We start from the raw sequence: 19,136 nt of genomic DNA, 5'->3' as shown, positions 1-19,136 counted from the left end.
AAGGAGCCAGCGTGTTACATAATTTGCAATTACATAAATTATCTTAGTGCTACATGTTTCTTCTTTGTTATCAAGCAGACAGAACTTTGTACTCAGTGATTATGTAAACTGATTACCACCCATCACTGTAAAATAAATAAGTGCCATTTATGGCTCACATTTCACTGAATTCAGCATTACATATGCTTGAGTGCCAGGGATTTTGAGGCTCTGTATACGGATAAGAGAGAGCAGCAGCAACTTCAGTCAGAATTTTGGAGAACACTCAGACTTAAGTTAAATGAACTACATAATGAACTATTGTATTACTAAATAATGTCTTGAAAGCTCTCTGTTAGCCTTCTTCAACCTGGCATCTGCTAGATGTGTGGAACTAGGTACCCATCATCCCCATCCAATGCACCTTAAAGACATTACATTTGGGAAGACTACACTGAATGCATAATTGCATGTTCATGTATGTGAGAAAATAGCAAGGGGGGTGGATCTCAATCTGGATAATGTACAAGGAGAGGGAGGAATCAGCAGTAATCAGAAGCTGCTATCTATCTCTAGAAGGAAAGTGCTATGAACACTAGGCAAACAGCAACTACTGAGTGAAAGTGAAGGATTTTCAGGGGTAAATGCAATTTTATCTCCCCATCCTCCATACCACAGCTATAAAAAGGCTTTCTTCTCTTTCTGCATGCCATGATTCCTATTCAAATAGGGCCCTCTGGCATTTTGTTTAAAATGTAATTAAAATATGCCACCATAATGAGACATTAAATGCATCTTCTGGTTTGATGTAAAGATCCACCTAGGGACTGCTTGTTATTCTTGGAAACAGCCAAGGGTTCTACATTCCTGGTAAAAGTCAGAGTTAATGGTAGATACAGTAGCTGTTTTCAAAATCAGTTAAGAAGCAATTAGGGTAGTCTTCAGCCCATCTCCAAAAGGAAAGAACCAAAGAAGGAATTTTGTGTGTTAGTGTGCTTAAACGGTTCTTGAAAATTGCAATGTATAGTAGAAAGCCACATGCGAAAACACATTGAAAAAAATGGACTAATGATGTAAATGCAGAAATTTATTGTACAATGTTTAAATACCTCTTTTTTAGTAACTGCTGAACCGTTGCCTTCAAAAGTTATCCTAGGCTCTCTCTTATTTGCCACTGGTGACTCTAAATTGTCAAGGTCTGGCTCTTCCTCTATGTGAAGTCTTGCCAATTCTTCAGTCACATCAGGGGCACGTCTGTAGAAACCTAAATCTTTCCTTTTTGACTGTTCCTCTCGGATTATTGATAGCAGCTCCTCACAGAGTTCCTCCTGTTTGCCAACCTCTCTCAGTGTTTTGGATAATAGGTCTTCTTGGGAGGGGGCAAGAGCATGGCCTGCTATTTTTTGCACTTCTGGAAAGGGATTTGAGGAGCATTTCTTTTCCTTGATGGTGGGAATTTCTTTCATCCCTTTGAAATGGTTCCACTCAAGCTTATGCGCTTGGTCATGAAAACGAGTTGCTGGAGGAGGCGATATACATGTAGATGAAGAAAATGGCTGAGGTGAAGAGTCAGGGGAGGAATGGGAGGCCTCTGGCGAGGTAACTGGAACAATGTCACCATGCTTTATTTGAGGAGTGACATCATCTGAGAGGCCTACTGTCCTCTCCAAACCTGTTAAAGGCAGAGAGCCAAGGTCCTCTAAATCAGAAAGAAAGCTTTTAGGAAAAGGAGGAGGAGGAGGAGGAGGAGGAGGGGAAGGTGTGCTTGAAGATGAAAAGCCAAGAGTCAGTGACAACCATTCATCAGTGATGGCCTGAAGATTTCTTTTATTAGAATCTGGATAAGAAGAGGATCTGTATCTGGGAGGAGGGGGTGGTGCTTTGGTATCCCACTTGAGAAATAAGGGAAAGCACAGGAATTAAAACAAAGTGAAGAAAAGAACTGGGCTCATGAAGGATGTTTTTTTTTTTAAAGTTCTATGTTAACTCCTGTTTATAAGGTATTACTTCACTGAGCATAAATTTCTGAATTCATTAGCACATCAATCAGACAGCAGAAAGCATATCTGAAAAGTGAAACTCTATCAGGTTCTTGCCCAAGACTAAATGTCAGACATAAGACAGATTTGAATCACCGAGTTCCTGAAGTGAAACTATGTAAGCCAGTGACTAATGGCCCAGATGTGATTACCAGAACTTTCCTATCCACAGCCTTATTATTTTGAGAGGAGAATGGTGCTGCGTAACAAAGGAAAATGCAGTTCAGACTGGGATAGTTTTAGAGATTAATCAAAGTTAATCCCAGGTGGTGCAAGCGTTTAAGTTTTTCATCAACTGACACAAGAAACTTGCAATAACAGATTCGATAAAATTGCACATTATGATTTATGTTCCCTGCAGCTACACAATCTATTTTTTTAAATTTAAATTTAGTATCACTTCGCACATCATCACATTTCTTTTAAAGGTAAACAGCATCCAAATGCTAGTTAGTGCATATAATAGAAAATTATTTTAAACTCAAAACTGTTTTTAAAAATATTGTTATTGACTGCATAATACAGTTAAGCTGAAATATTGATTGAAGTTTTCTTCTGGTAAAATAAAAGTCCTTTTGTAAGCATGGAAGAGCTGAGATTCATACGTATATTGCATCAGTAGATATCCATTGCTTCAGTAAATACTGAAAATGTAGTTTTTGTTGTTATTAATTTTCCAAGTTAAATCTTCATTTGAAAATAAAAAAGTCTGAGATTTTTCTTAGAATGGCTGATATTAGCATTCTTAATATGTATATAATTTAGGTACACAGGGCGAAAACGTATACATTGAACTAATTGCACAGAAAGCCCAAAGTTATCATTCTTAGTCCTTAAAAATGGAATTGAAATCATATAGAAAGGATCTCAGCTGTCACTGAGAAACAGAAACAGAAGAAGAAATCCTTTTGTAAACTTTAAAAATAGTCTTACTAACATGGTTTTAATTAGCACCAGTTTTTAAGTCATACAGACTTAATATGGACAATGACAGCCAATGTTTCATGCAGACAGGCACAAGATGCTGAGCAAAATTTGAAAAATAGAAAAATTATCCTTTTTTAATTCAGAGGTATTTTAAAAAGAAAGTATTCTTTAAAAACTAATTGCAGTGATACAAAAGGAAATTCACCCTACAACCCATTGCAGATATAAAAAGTTTATTAGATAAATTATGTAATATGTTATAAATACAATACTACCACATTTAAGTATTTTATTATAAAGTTGTTATCTGTTTTGTATCTTATGTTCATCTCTGGCATTATGCATAATGCTTGTTTAGCAAGAACTGGAGGCCAGAGACAGGGAAAACTGAAGAACTACATTATGTTTCCATGAAGATTTGAAACCAAAGAGTACTAAATTGATTATTGGGTATCAGCACGCAGATACACACTAACTTCCCTGGCAAAGTGCAGACTGAAATTTGATGGGCTGCTGTTGGTCCCCAATACTAGAAAAATCCCTGAGCAAAAGTACATGTAGTATTTGCATCATCTGTGTAACTATGTGTTTGTGCAAGAATGAAATTTAACTTATGCTAGTTACTGTTACACTTAGGCAAAGAAATCACCCAATGCTAGTTACACCTTTTTTACTGAGAAATTTTATGGGAGTGAGACCTAGTGCTGGAAAATGGCACAGTTGGACCAGGAATCTCTCAAGTCTCCCCTCCTTTTACAAGCCAAGCATGAAAACATCTGGTGAAGATCCAGTATTATCTTAATGGTTTCTTCTTGGAGGATCCTAAAGCAATTATAATTCACATCCGTTATTGTTATTTCCTTTCTTTTTCACTGAAAACTATTCCGCTTTTATCCAAGTTGAACAATGGTAAAATATACAAGTGTCTATGTACATGAAGTTTTACAGACTAAGCATATTCATGTGGTAATTTATATTGGGATCCTACTTGCTGGCAGGTTGTTGGCTGGTGGCCTTATTTACGCTAGTACATTCCCTTTTAGAGAAAAATAAAGAGGGAGATCTCCTGCCTGGGCACTGTAGCCATTTTGCACAGCACTTTCCCAACAAAGGCACTCAGATTTACCATGATTTTGACTCTGATGAACAGTCTGATATAATGACTGGAGCACTGCACAGCTCTCTTATCTGGGACTCCTTTTGGCCTCTGGACTTTGAGGAAGTGGAGAGGGTGCTCTTTGGTATCACCTCAGCCACTTGAAGGCTTGGTCTACGCTCTTCCTGGCTCCAATGTAGGACTGGGTGAGTGTATGATGACCTGGCTCTGGGAGATTATTAACCCCTCTCCTTAACAGAACCTCCCTGGATCCAGAAGTGTTTGACAACCACTGTCCAGTCTCCAGCCTTCCCTTTCTGGGAATGTTGTAAAGAGCACAATGGGATACAGCCAGAGAGAATCTAGAGAAAGTGGATTATCTGGAACTTTTTCAATTAGAGTTTGGATATGGGCATGGAATGGAGACAACATTAGTCTTTTTAGTTGGATGACCTTTCTCAGGACCTTGATGGATGGAAAGTGATCAACAGGTCTTACCAGCAGTTTTTTTTTTTTTTTTTACCATCAAGCATGGTATCCTGGACTACAAGATTTGGGGATCAGAGGCTATTGTCTGCAGTGTTTGCAGAACACTGCAAACCTCAGTGGGCGATTCCTGTCAATGGTAGTGGAGGAGGAGATGTTGGCCCACATGCTTCCCCCTTTTTGGGTGCCACAGGGGTCAGTCCTTCCCTCTCCCTCACATATGAAGCTGCTGGAAAAGGTCATTTAGCAATTTGGGATGTGATACCATGAACAGGCTGATGGTATTTGGCTTTATATTGCCATCCCAAGCCCAGCTGAAGATGCTGTTGATGTCTGTCCTGGTGTCTGGAGACTGATGGGATATGGATGGGACAAAACAGATTAAAGCTGAACCCTAACAAGATGGCATTGCTGGCCGTTCATCACAGGCGAGCCAGTTGTGGGAAGGCCTTACTGTTCATGCTCTAATCACCATGCAAATAGAGTGCAAGGTGCTGTATATGGGGCTGCCTTTTAAAACTCTTCAAAAGCTGCAACTGGTCTAAAATGCAGTGGGTGTCTGGCAGTAGTCAGTAGGATGATATTATAGCCATCTTCAGGCTGCTACACTGGCTCTGGGTGGAATTCAAAGAACTAGTTTTGGTTTATAAATCCCTCTATGGCTTGGCACCTACGCACTTTAACGGCTGCCTAGTCTTGGGAAAAGCTACTCGTGGCACGTCACTTCTGTAAGCTGAGGGAGGCTGAGGCCAGGAAGGAGTGCTTCTCCAAAAGAGTGCCCCTCTAGAGGTTAATTGACCCTGCTCTGCTACAGCCTTCTAGCAACTCTAAAAGACCAAACTATTCCAGGGGGCCTTTAGGGAATGGCTATTAGTCATCTTTATTCAGATATTATTCATTTATTTGAAAAAAAAGTATATATCCACCTATATAGACAATAGTTCTAGGGCAGCTAATGAACAAATACACAAATAATAAAAACACAAAATTAAAAGTCTTACACATCACCAGTGTCATAACTGTATCCGCACAAACCAACCAACCAACACCCCCTCATATATATATATTTTTAAAGTGCTGGTCTCACTTCCCATCCTGGTTCAATTCCTGAGGGTAAAGTCAAATTTTCAAAGCCTCTGGAAGGCAAGGAGGGTAGGGGCCATCCATATCTCAGGGGGGAGGCTGTTCCAATGGTAGGTGCTACTATGGAAAAGGCTTACTTCCTAGGTCCCACCAGATTACAATACTTAATGGAGAGACCTGGAGAGAGCCCATCCTATCCAGCCTAGTGGGACGGGAAAATATCCTCAGGAATAGTTGGTCCCTCCAATAACCTGGCTTCTTGCCATATAAGGCTTTAAAGGTAATAATCAGCACCTCAAATTGCCCTTGGAAATAAACTGTAAGCCAGCGCAGCTCATACACCAGCAACGTAGTACAGGCGAAGTGCAGGGTGCTCAGAACTGCACATGGCGCTGCATTCTGGACCAGTTGAAGTTTCTGGGTGGTCATCAAGGGCAGCCCCAGTAGTGCATTGCAGTAGTCCAAATGGGAAGTGACTAAGGCGTGAGTGACCCATGAGTAGGTCCAGGAATGGGTGCAATTGGTGCACAAGTGTGATCTGTGCAAAGGCTCCAACTTGTGCATCATCTCTTTAATTTATTATTAGGCAGCATATTATTGGTTCTTGTGGTGTATTGTATTGTGTTACTCTTATTTACTGTGTCAAATGTTATTGTGTTTAGTACATTGTTTTAAATTATTGTGAGTCTACATTTGGAGGCATACACATTTGATAAATAAATTGCAATAAATAATACATATTCAAAATTGTCATATCCAAATTACAACAATTAATGGTCCTTTAAAGAACTGGTTTAAGAGAAATGGCTTCCACCATTAATCTGAGGCAACATTCATCTGCCAAACTCCTTAAAAATATATCTTTGTGTGTACTTTTTTTTTTTCAGATAAGAAATTGGCTCAGGTCTGTAAAGCTAAAAAGAGTAAGTGTGCCATTTGCATTATGTAAATAATGTAGCAAGACACTGGATCAAGTTAAACTAGTCTGCATACAACAGCATCAAATAAACTGGGCTTTCAAATACTTTTCATGGGGCTTAAACTGTGCAAACACATCATTTTTAATATAAAAATGCAAAAATACAAGAACATCATAAAAAAATAAACATCAAGGTAATGTAAGAGAGTAAAAACACTGCAATCTTCACTAAGAAATAAAAATGGTATAATTTATTCTTATTATATATTTGATAATTGAAATAAATAAATATTAATGATTATTTATAACCGGTTTTCTCAAGATCTCGGCATAGGATTAAACTCTAAAGATGATAAAGAGAACAAACCATTTCTTACCTTAGTTGAACTTAAATGGTGGATTCTGTCACTTGAGTAACTCTGGGGTATTGGAGGAACAGGATAATCGTCTTCTCCTCTGGCCACACTCTTTTTGACTTCTACATAGGACACTGGGAAGATTCCTTGCTTATTTGTTCCTGGTAGTTTGCCTTCATACCAGTTTTGATCAACCCGTCTAAGAAGAATGACTTTGTCTCCCTGAAAGGCAACACTCAATTACAGCTGAAAATTTTTTGTCCTGCATGAATGTATTCAATATATATTTATGGCAATGGAATATGAATTCCTTAATTGCAATGGAATATTAATGAAAGTGAATAGAAAGGCAGGGTCCAAAGGTTGCATTTACTTCAAAATGTTTGTGATGGTCAAGGAAGTTCACCAAGAGTTTTCTTCCTTTGAGGCACATTGGCCAAGGAATCTCTGTATTGACCTTTGAAACATCCCTTAGCACAAAACTCTGCATGGGGAGACTTTCACATGGTAACATGGCAGTCCAAGAAGGGTTACAGAGGGAGAAGCCTCTTTTGAAGGGCCACTAGGGAAGGTACAGAGTATATTAGAAATAGAGAGATTTCTCTGTCAGATGTAGGGGGAGAAATGTCTTTGTAAAAACCTCACTCCATTGGCAATGTATGGGGAACTTTAAAAACAAATGTTTTTAAAAGAAAAGTATGAAGAGATTTCTTGATCTCATTTTAAAAAGTAAGAACTAGCCATTTTTTTTCCCCTGTGGATCTTTAAAATACAGGCAGTCCTCACTTAATGACCCTAATTGAGACTGGTAACTCCATCGTTAGGCAAAGCAGTCATTAACTGAAACATCACATGATCACCCTGCATAGCAACGGCAGTTCTGGCAGTCCTAGTTGTGGTCATTAAGCAAATCACCTGCAGTCATTAAGCAAGGCATCACATGACTGGGACTTGTGACCTCCTGCCAGCTTCCCCATTGACTTTCCTTGTGGGAAGCCAGCTGGGAAGGTTGCAAATGGTGATCACAGGACCGTGGGACACTGCAACCATCGTAAATGCACGACAGTTGTCAAGCGCCCAAATCCTGATCACGTGACTGCAGGGACGCTGCAACAGTAGTAAGTGTGAGGACTGGTCGTAAGTCACTTTTTTCAGTGCCATCATAACTTCAAACAGTCACTAAACAAATAGTCGTTAAGCGAGGACTATCTGTATGCAAGACCCCCCCCAAAAACTGGACCAGAAAATGGCCTTCTCAAAGTGGGTTGTAAGATGCAGCAGATTTTGATGTTATGTGTAGCTTACATGGAAAAAAATAAGCTTTAATCCTTTGCCCAATATACTGTTCTGAGACAGATTACAGTCTAGCATTTGCATTGAAAAGAAACTCTGATTTAGTCCCAAACATCTCCAAATACAGTGGTACCTCTACTTACGAACTTAATCTGCTCCGTGACTCTGATCGCAAGTCGAGTTGGTCGCAAGTCGAAGTAAATTTTCCCATAAGGTTCAATGTAATTACCATTAATCCATTCCGGCATCCGTGGACCATGCGTCAGGGGCGGAAAAACGGCCGCTGATCATGCGGCAGGGTGGAAAATGGCCACGGACCACGTTGGACGGGCGGGAAAATGGCTGCGGACCACGTGGAATGGGCGGAAAAATGGCCGCGGACCACGTGGAACGGGCGGAAAATGGCTGCGGACCACGTGGAATGGGCGGAAAAATGGCCGCGGACCACGTGGAACAGGCGGAAAATGGCTGCGGACCACGTGGAATGGGCGGAAAAATGGCCGCGGACCACGTGGAACAGGCGGAAAATGGCTGCGGACCACGTGGAATGGGCGGAAAAATGGCCGCGGACCACGTGGAATGGGCGGAAAATGGCTCGTAAGTCGAGGCGAGTTCGTAAGTAGAGGTAAATTTTTGGGGCTGGAGCTGATCGTATCTTGAAAATTTCGTAAGTAGGGGTACCACTGTAGTATATAGGTAGTCGTCATTTAGCAACTGCCTTAGCAACTGTTTGAAGTTATGAAGGTGATGAAAAAGTAACTTTGTGACCAATCCTTGCATTTATAACTTTTTCAGGTCTGTAAAACAAAGGAAAGCTGAAGTAAGATCATAAGCACAGTCACTGTTTCACTTAGTGACTGCTTTGCTTAATGACCAAGGTGCTGATCCCAATTGTGGTCACTAAACGAGGACTACCTGTATTGCACAGCACTCTCTTATTTGCATTGTACCAAAGGGAGGGGCAGGAGGAGGAGGAGGAGGAGAGAGAGGGAAAGAGGGTTGGTACCAATATAGGAAAAAAGAGAAGATTAGCAGAAAGAAAAACGGGCAGCAGAAAGATGTAGTAGCTTTACCTAAAGCCAGAATATGGCCCAGGGTAATGTACACATGGGTGAATAAGCCCCTTAACAGAGAATCTTTGTCAAACAATCTTTAACAACCAATCTTAGCAAATACCTTTCTCAGTGAAAGTTCCACATTTGTGTCTGCATTGAAATTATATTTTGCAGTAGCTTCTCCAATTTCGGCAACATGTGCTGGGGGTGGTGGTCTTGCTGGCTGTGCTTTTTCTGGGGGAATAAGTTTCTGAAGAGAGAATGGTGGTTATTTTAATCAGCCTATTCAATTTGTGCGCCTATTTGTAAAACTCATATGCACAACTGTCGCAGGTGTAGAGACAAACCTCAACGTAAGAAATAGGAAAGATCCCCACTCTTCCGTAGTGTTCGCCCTCATACCAGTTCTGATCCACTTTCCTGAGGATATAGACAGTGTCTCCTTTCTTAAAGGGCAGCTCTCTGTAACAAATGTTTATAAACAGTGATGCAGGTTTGAACTTTGTAACTACATTTTGAACTGAATTGAATGTTAATTGATTATTATTTTAAACAATAAAAGAAGAACCAGAAATACCTAGCAGTTGGAAACTATATTTGGTGATAAGGTCAAACAAAGAAGCTTACTATCTTTTTCTTGAATACTTTCTTGATTTAAGTTGATTAACATCTCAGATGGAACATCAACCTTGGTTATTTTATCAAGGAAACTAGCTTTATCTTCTTGTAAACATGACATTGATTGCTTTATAGTTTGCAAATGACAAACTGTGAATTGTGGTAAATGAAATATAGAACTGCTTTGGCCCTTTGCAGAAATAATACCTAGTTATCTCTGTTTTTCTTAAGCATGGTTTTATGTTCTATCTTGTGATCACTCCTCAACCATATTAATCTAGATAACGACAATAGTTTAGTATGTACAGACCAACATAGGTGTTATTTGTATCTAGGACTAAAGGCTCTTTCCTTTAGGTTCTTTCTGTGCTGTCCCCCCAATTTTTTTTTGCCACTACTATCACTGTCAGAATGACGATCAGAGAAACAGAAGAGTTGGCATAAGAAGCAGGTTTCTTCGAAGGAAAACTCAACTCAGCCACAAAATGTGACCTCCTGGAGCACTTTGTGGATAGGATGGGATGAACACACCAGATGAAAATACTATCAAACCAGAGAGTGGGATGGGAAGTATACATTTTTATGGTGGTCTATGACCATAATGAAGATTTGATTTGAGGAAACTTTTAAGCTAGCACTGAAAATGGTCTTCCACTTGAATAAAGCAATTTATTCTTCAGTTTTGCTATATCACATTCCTTGTTCCCTTAATTGTGTAGGTGTAGAAATTTTCAGTTCATAGGCAACCCTGTACTGTTTCTGCCACACATAAAAGGTATTTATGTATTATTTGAATATGTACAGGGATGTAACAAAGAATACAAGCATACGTTCAGTTTCAATGTACACATTTGTTGTTACAGTTTTTGATGGAACCTCATTATCCTGCAGAGTTCCTTAGGATGAATTAGGTTATTGAGTTACGGAAGACCCATAAAAAGAGGAGGGAGAAGGAAAACAAAATAGCGGAAGACTCATCAAAATCAAACTACTAGTAGAATAGGGGAGGGAATTAGGTCGGCCCACTTAGGAGGCCTGTTGCACAAATTCACCTTGTGTGCCAATTGTACCTGTTTCTGAATCAGGAGGCCCCGCTCGTGGTAATTCATGCCTTAATCACCTCTCACCTGGACTACTGCAACATACTCTATAGGATGCTATCCTTGAAGACCACTTAGATGCTGCAACTGGTCCAGAATGCGGTAGCGCAAGTAGCATCTGACACAGCATTCCCCCATCCCACCCCAAACCTCAGATTGTCCTGACTCTGCCAGCTTTAAGAAAGGCTGGACCTCTATGGACTTTGGCAGGCTTAAAGAGATTGTTTTTCTCATAAGACTATAGGAATCCAGCCTAAAAGCACTTTTTGTCGATCTTAATGCTAATAAAATAGCATCAAATATATTCAATATAATAAAACTATATTGGTGAGAATGTATAAGAAAAAATGAAATTAAACCAACATTGCATATTTGAATCCCACATTAACAACATGTATATAAGCCCCTTTTATTTCACTGTAAAATTGTTCCCTCCAAGGTAAATAAGATACAAGAAAACAATTTCAGTTTTAAAAACCAATGTTTTATGTATCCTCTATTTTATTATGCACTAAACACTTTATGGGAATGAGTCATACATTAGTTAAATACTGCAGAGACTACTTACTTAAATTATTGAACATCTGTATATTGCAGAATGCTTAAACAGTAAAACATTAGTTTAACTACATTAGAAACAGAGACTTGTTTGTAACGATTATAATACTATTGTACATATACTTTTCTGCCTTGGAAAATTGCTTTAACATTCATTATGATTCTTCTGGATAAAAAAAAGGGACTAATACTTACTTAGAGGTCTGAGCCTTAAAATCATATACTGCTCTAGCTGGCAGTCTCTGAAATAGAAGCAAAGAAATGAATCTAAATAACATTTAAAATAATATGTAAAATTGAACAATATGCATTAATAAACATGCCTCAGCAGATACGTAGCAGCACAGAGCTGACCTTGGCTGATCTCAGAAGTTCAAACTGGTCAGTCCTGGTTAGTACTTGAATAGACAAGCACTGAGTATTCCAACAGATTGCAAAATTGAAAGCACACACTATTTTATCTAAGCTAATTGAAACTTCTTGGCTGAAGTCTTAAAATGAATACTGAGTATTACTAGAAACAGCTTTGGAAGACTTCACTCAGGGTCAGACTCTATTCTATGAAATCTGTGGCCACATTTAAGGTGTCTGGGTTTGGTATATTTGTTTCCAGTTGCAATGAGGAACATTTTTCTGATGGGGGGGCACACACAGAGGTGGTTTTGTGTCTCTCTGTGTGCATTTAATTTGGCTTCCAAGGGCTGCAGGGGACATATCGGTAATTCAGTGTTTTTGGAGGGGACAATGTTGAAATTGTCATTTGTTTTTAAAAAAATTGGGGATGTCTATACAGAACACATTATATCACATGGGTGTGTCAGGTGGTTTAGCAAATTTTGGTTCCTTGTTATTGTTGAAAACATATACATATGGAAGATTATGCCCTTCTGGTGATAGCCAAAAATGGGCTGTGGGGCTGCATATGCTTTGTATGCTACCTACACTTGCATTTAAGTAACTGTTGCAGGATGGCTCTACTTCATGGTCCCTCCATGTAATCCTAGATAACCTGCTTTTATGGTAGCCGGGAAGAGGAAGTACCAGCCTATTCAGTAGCAGTATTTACTAATTAAGATTTGGTTCCAATTTACTGGTACATGTTGGGCCCTTATATAATGAAACTATCTTCGGACACCCTTGATAGTAATAATTTTTAGTATAGCTACAGTGAAAGTAAGCATATTCCATGAGAAATATTAACGAATCTCTGTACGGAGACTTACAGGCCTACATTTATATTTCAAATATTGTTAAAATATTGATTTTATTGGGTAAAAGGAGGGATTCACCATTTCTGCTTTCCCAGCAGAAGGAGCAGAAACTCTGAGAGAAGGCCTGAGATTCACTGACTCAAAGTTGTTCTGACTTTTAGATAGTAAAGGCCCAAGGAGCAGCATCAGCAAAAGGAGCTGGTTTTGGTATCTTAGAAGGGAGCTGAGTGCTTTTATTGGGTTTTGGTTTCTTTTCTGTGTGAGCATTGGGTACCTCTTGGGAGGCCCTAAAAATGTACTGACATTAATTGCTTGTTAAACACATGTTGCAATTTTGGTTTCAACTTTCATCTGCAGTTCCATTGCATACTCTTTCTATCATCCAATCCCTCACAAAGGAGTTTGAAAGCAACCTGCAATTATCTTCACTTTTCTTGACCTCAAAATGCAGAGGATATACACAAATCATCACAAGCCAGTCTAATCAACTGTAAAAAAGCAAAGGGACTGAAATCCACTAAAGACTTCCTGATCACCTTGTCACTGTTCCTTGGTTCAACCTCAAAGCCCTGTGAGATGGAATGCAAGTGGCTTGGCAATTTAGGGCATCTGTCTGAACAACTGTGATCATAGTTGCATGTACTGTATAATGTGTGAATTGGAGGAAGGCAAAAGGGAAAGACAAGTTCTAATCAGCGCATATAGAAAAAGAAAACTCCAAGAACAAGATTCCAAATCTCTAGGGAACTGAGCAGAGAAAGAACAGCTCAGTCAAATGATGAAAGAATTCCTGCCAATAGCGGGGAAATGAAAAGCCCAGAAGGGCTGCAGAGCCACAGGGAATCAAAGGAAAATACCAGCTTTGCTGCAATTTCAAATTCAGAAATTAATTGATTCGGCGGTTCAAAACAGGTAGATCAATCAGTTCTGGAACCAATCCTGAAATGGTACAAAGCACTTATGCAGAAATGCCCTAATTGTGGTCCATGCTCTGCTTCTCTTTCTATTCCAATTGCACTGTTTGCAACCCTGGGTGATGAAAGATAGCATTGCCAAGAAGCAGTCATATAAATGCCTTCTAAAGGTTTCTAGGTTATTTCAGAAGTACACTTCTGGCTTCAAACATGTTTGCCTTAGTATGATTTATTGCAATTACCTCTCTGTCTGGAGTTCCTCTTCTTTCCTTTGGAATACATCGATTCACATCAGTGAAAGCAGAATAGTTTCCAGGAGATTCCTGGTCTACTGAAAGTAAAATGCCATAGGATGAAAATTCATGAAAAATAACTGTGGAAGCTTATTTCAAAGAAAACTACATCTACATTCATATTAATGTGAATCTGAGATTAAAATAACATAATGACAATTACACAAAAACTGACAAACAAAAGCCTACAAAGAAGCTATGGAAATATTTCATATACTACTTATACAATTTCAAACTGAACTTCAAGCATTAAAAAGAAAAATCAAGACCAGCAATATAGCATCTTCTCTGATTCTTACAACTCTTGGTTCGAGAGGAACAGAAGAATGAGATACTGAAGATGCAAAAGGTAAGAAAGCATAGCACTGACCCATAAAGATAATAAACATGTACCCACATGCAAGGGAATGTGTCAAAGCATGCCACAATGATGGAATGAATTTTTGAGGTGATCCAATAGAAGAGAAATGCCTGACTCTTTTATGTTAGACCGGACTAGATTATACATTTGCCACATTACAGTCTGTTCTGGGCTTCTTTTAGAACAAGTAGACACAGAAAGATGATCTCCAGATTAGGAGTGCAGGGCTATCAATAAATAGCTGTGATATTTTTCTGCTCTCCTGCTCTCCTATTTTTCCCAAAAATGCCATTTGCTGCAAGGGAAACTTTGGGGGGAAAAAATAAGCTTTGGGGACACCTTTTGGAAGGGACTCTGAAAAGAGAGGATAAAAACTTCTTGCATGCCACGCCGTCATTCTGAAGCGCTCCTGCTGCTATTTTTTTAAAAAACCATCACAGGTCAAACAAATCATCTGGTCTCCAGGCAAAACGGTCTCTAGAATTCTATATTTCTAGCTCTTAAAACTCAATTGTTTATACAGAAATGTCCATGAAAAAGGATTGCACCCTCTGAGTGTGATCCCAAAGTTTATTAGAGAAAAAGTCCTATTAAATTCAGTGGATCTATTGCTGAGTAAACATACTTAAGAGTATTATATGACAAGCTGAAAATACCTGTTTAAGTACGGTACATTGACATGAAGAAAAAATAATGTAGTTCATTAATACTTTCCAAGAAGCTCCATAAGTCTATACTTCAAATTTACAGAAATCCTAAATGAGAAATAATTCTTCTATTTGTTATTTTCAAATAATGGTTTGTATTTATGATACTCTAAGCCAGGGTTTCTCAAACTTGGCAACCTTAAAATGTGTGGACTTCAACTCCCAGAATTCCCCAGCTGGCTGGGAAATTCTGGGAATTGAAGTCCCCACTTCTTAAGATTGCTAAAATTGAGAAACATTGCTCTAAACTAACAGTGACTTGGGACAGGCAAAGACTGTAGACATTAACAATCAGAATCTTATGACATAATTCTGGTACAAGATAATCTCACCAGCCAATGTAGTTTCAAGTGCAACTTGTATTAGCTATACCTCTCATGTCAGAAATTACTACTGCATGTAAGAAATGGCATAAATGCATATATAGCTTGACATCTAAATAATATGACCAATTTATTACATTTACATGGAGCAAGAAAAGCCATAAGCTTCTAGACCCATTTTGCACAATAATTCTGTTGATTTATGGTAGATGCAAAAGCACAATGAGGTTTGGACTCAATTCTTCTCCTTTCTTTGTATTCTTCCTGGGCAAAGGAGACTGGCACATCCATTTTTAAACTAATCAAGCAGTAGGTAACTCTGTAAACTCTGGCTAGTGTAAAGCAGTGTTGGTTTACCAGTAAGCTAGAGGTATAAATTATAGCTTGATCCTGCTTTATTTCAAATGAGGGGGTAATAGGTGACTTTACAGATGTTGCTAAACTATAATTCCCTGCATTGCTTACCAAGGGGATCTGCTGGGAACTGTGGTTTAGCAACAATTGCTGAACGTTGCTCACTCCTGGTTTAAAATAACCAGATCCACGCTCAAAGTCACCATCACAGGAAATTTGATTTAGCTTTAAACTAGAAGAGGATGCTTCCAATCCCAGCCTCACTGGGGAAGATGTGAGGGGCAGCAGATGAACCCATAGCCTGCTGTTGCTGAGGTAACCACCAAAGGATGGTTGAGCTATATATGCAGAGGAGACCATGACTGAGTTTATTGTTGAAGGATTCTATTCTATACTGTTAATAGAGATCATTTGCTCATTATTATCATTTTTGTTGAAACATCAACTTTCACTAAGTAGATGAAATTGCAACTGTAATACTCCTTACCTTGGTTTATCCCATGGGACTTGTCCCTCTCAATATTCACTGAAGCCATTTTAAAATCAGTAGATTTTAGTTTTGCCACCCTCACTGCATATATGAACATTTAGATTAGTGGGCCAAACATTTCATTCACACAGCCATAACTCTATGTTTCTACAAAGCTGAACTATTTTGTAAACTTAGATGGAAATAATGGGCTTCTTCCATTATGATTTCATCTTACGCTTATATTTAGGTGACCATATATTTTATTAGGAAATCTTTGTACTTTTTTCCCCAAAAATTACTGGTATGAAAATTAGATCAATTCTTTGAGTAGAGATCTTTTTTCACTGTATGAAATTAATTTCTGTTATGAATCACTGCTCTCTTATTTCAGTAACTATTCAAATACTAATAACAAAAGGCTACTTTTTCCCTTTGCTGGCTAGTCTGAAAAACACAACTTTGTACACTGTTGCTGTTTTCCCTTCCTGATTTTTTTTTTCATTCCTATGACTTACAGTACAACAGACAATTTCTAGGCTGTATAAAGTGCACAACATATATGTAATGGGAACAAACTAGAAATGAAAAGGATAAGGGTGGATGACTCAAACACAAGCATAGAGAAAAGGAAGTAATCCACCTTGGAAACATAGTGCATTATCATGTTCCTGGTTGCCGTTGTTGGTAGTATCCACATCTTGATAAGAGGCACTGAGAGGTGAACTTCTGCATTCATTCTGGTACAACGGACAGTGAACAGCACCATCGTGAGGCAGTGGATGAAAAGGCTGGCGCAGGGGACTCTTTCTAAAAGCTTTAAGGGAGGAATTCCTTTCAGGAATGTCTGGAAGCAATTCAGAAATAAGTCTGTGCAATATACTATTGTCAGGCAAGCTTCCCCTTCTTTTTTCTGCTTTGATTTGGTCACAGATATCTTTAAGAGCAGAGTCCAGGGCATCAAAGACAGATGATTTGCATTTAGTCTTTTCAGCCTGCTTTTTGGGGATTGTATTTTTTTTCCTCCGGAAAGGCACTGGGCTGACTAGGAATGCAATTTTAGAGAGGCCGGCATCAGAATCTTGCCGTCTAGGATCTTCTGGGGTAGTTTCCTGTTTAGCCCTTTCATGCTTTAGCATGGTGGTGAAGCGTGTATATGATGCTGGGCATCTTCCTTTGCAGGAGCTGATAAGATGCTTATGGTGGTGGTGGTGGCCTGATCCATAAAAGCTTTCTGAGGATGTAAAGGAAAAGTGATCAAAATCACTTTCACTGCAAAAAGATGAGCCTTCTATCTGTATGAAGTCACTCATGTCAGAGACCACCCCATCTTGGTCACTGTCTGAATAGTCCATCTGAGATCTTTGTGGTTCCTCGCTAGTGACTTCAATGTGAATTGGCACAAGGGTTTTAGACTTGTAATTCCTTTGCACCTGAGTAGTGTGCCTATTTTGATTTTCTTCCTCCAGCAAGGATTCAATAGAAAAACGTCTCATTGCACAAAAGCCATTTTTAGGGGGTTCTAGGAGGCTAACAGTTGCTAATGCTTCTTCCCCTAAATTTGGCATTGATTTGGATTTCTGAATTAGCTTTTCAAATTCAGATATTCTATTGGGCACCATGTCCCTCGGCACCTCCTCAGTGGAGGATTCTTTCCAACCACGTAGTAAGCTTTTATGTTGTTCCTTTTCATACTGTAGCACTCTGGATTTGACAGAACAGATCACCTCGGAATTAAGCAAGTCTTTGCGATTGATGCGGTGCATTCTTTTGTACATTTTTAGGAATCCAGGAGCATCATGGGCAGACCTAAGATGCGCCCTCGACCGACTGAAACCACGACTCTCAGAAGAATATGGGGAAGCCCAGGTGAGGGAGGAATCACCTTTGGAATTGTCTGCACATAACAGAGACACCATGCTTTCAGATTTATTCTGTGTCTCAGAGAAGCGACAATGATCATCAGCTAGTAGGTCGTCGTAGCTGCGAGATTTACGTTTGGGAGAGGACGTTTCTTCAGTGCTGCTCCAGACTTCTGCATTCTGACGGGCCATTTGCCAGCCATTCTTGTAGCTGATGGCTCTTCGTGAGTCGCTTGGGACAGCTAATTGCTGCCCGTAATTTCTACAATAATCTAAATCGTTTGAGGTGTTCTGGTTGGGGACTGAATAACTGGAAAGGGAGGAATATATTTTGCTAATATCCCCACCTTTATAATCCACAGAGCAGCATGGTGAAAAAGAGACATTGCCAGAAATTAACAAATTCAAAAATAGATAGAAAAATAACAATTAATACATTCCAGAAAGAAACCAGGGCGGAAAGCACGTTGATTTTCCTAACACAGAGTTAACCATTATTACATAGTATTTATTCTCAAAACACACCATAACCATCAAGCTAATTTTTAGATTGTACTGTTAATATAGAAAGTTATCTAATAATAAAAGCCTTCTATATGTCTTTAAATTTTTGAAATGGAAAATCATTTCTCATCCAAGCTCCCTCATCCAATTTCATTTCTGTCATGATATAAAACTGTGGATCTGCATTATCATCTTTGTCAGTCTTTAAGGTAAGATAACTAACAAATTTTAATTGTACCTCCTGTTCAGAAATCTGATCCAGGCAATAAAATGAAAATGGAAAAACAGCCCAATAGATTGCTGAAAATGGACAAAAATGAACTGGTGATTTCTGGATTTGCTGATTAAAAGGGTTGAATATGGGAAGAAGGGAACTATATAATGTAACTCTAAAGGGGGAGAAATGGTAAAAGTTTGTAACTGCCATAAAGAAGATTGGAAGCCACTTTTTAAATTTTCTTTTTCTTTCTTTATCTGTACTGTTTCTAGCACCTTTTCCTTTATCTTCTTTCTTTTTCTGCTTTCCTTTTGTATATTTTTTCTTGTTTATCTTTTAATTATGTAAAAGCGTTCAATAAAAATTATACATAAAAAAAGAAAAACAGCCTAATAGAAACCCAGATATAGAC

General features: G+C 38.8%; 1 protein-coding gene across 12 annotated transcripts in view; it reads right to left on the bottom strand.

Moving 5' to 3' along the window:
* SORBS2 (sorbin and SH3 domain containing 2) overlaps positions 1–19,136 on the bottom strand; it is a 187,169-nt gene that overhangs the window by 15,482 nt on the left and 152,551 nt on the right. For 6 of the 12 annotated variants that reach the window (XM_088131516.1, XM_088131524.1, XM_088131537.1 and 3 more), the window contains 6 exons: positions 13,877–13,965; positions 11,705–11,751; positions 9,581–9,695; positions 9,355–9,483; positions 6,907–7,107; positions 1,089–1,871 (listed from right to left, as the gene is read on the bottom strand). In XM_088131516.1, the coding sequence (XP_087987642.1) occupies positions 1,089–1,871; positions 6,907–7,107; positions 9,355–9,483; positions 9,581–9,695; positions 11,705–11,751; positions 13,877–13,965 (1,364 nt within the window). Of the gene's footprint in view, positions 1–1,088; positions 1,872–6,906; positions 7,108–9,354; positions 9,484–9,580; positions 9,696–11,704; positions 11,752–13,876; positions 13,966–16,784; positions 18,351–19,136 lie in introns of all 12 variants that reach the window. The other 6 variants (XM_088131567.1, XM_088131563.1, XM_088131584.1 and 3 more) reach the window with 3 other exon arrangements.

The sequence above is a fragment of the Python bivittatus genome, unplaced genomic scaffold (genome assembly GCF_059951505.1).
Source record: "Python bivittatus isolate LINGU-HERP-01145 unplaced genomic scaffold, Pbiv_v1 ctg000070_np1212, whole genome shotgun sequence".
NCBI classification, from domain to species: domain Eukaryota; kingdom Metazoa; phylum Chordata; class Lepidosauria; order Squamata; family Pythonidae; genus Python; species Python bivittatus.
The sequence above is the reverse complement of the archived record's forward strand: the minus strand, read 5'-3'. Positions and strand labels throughout refer to the sequence as shown.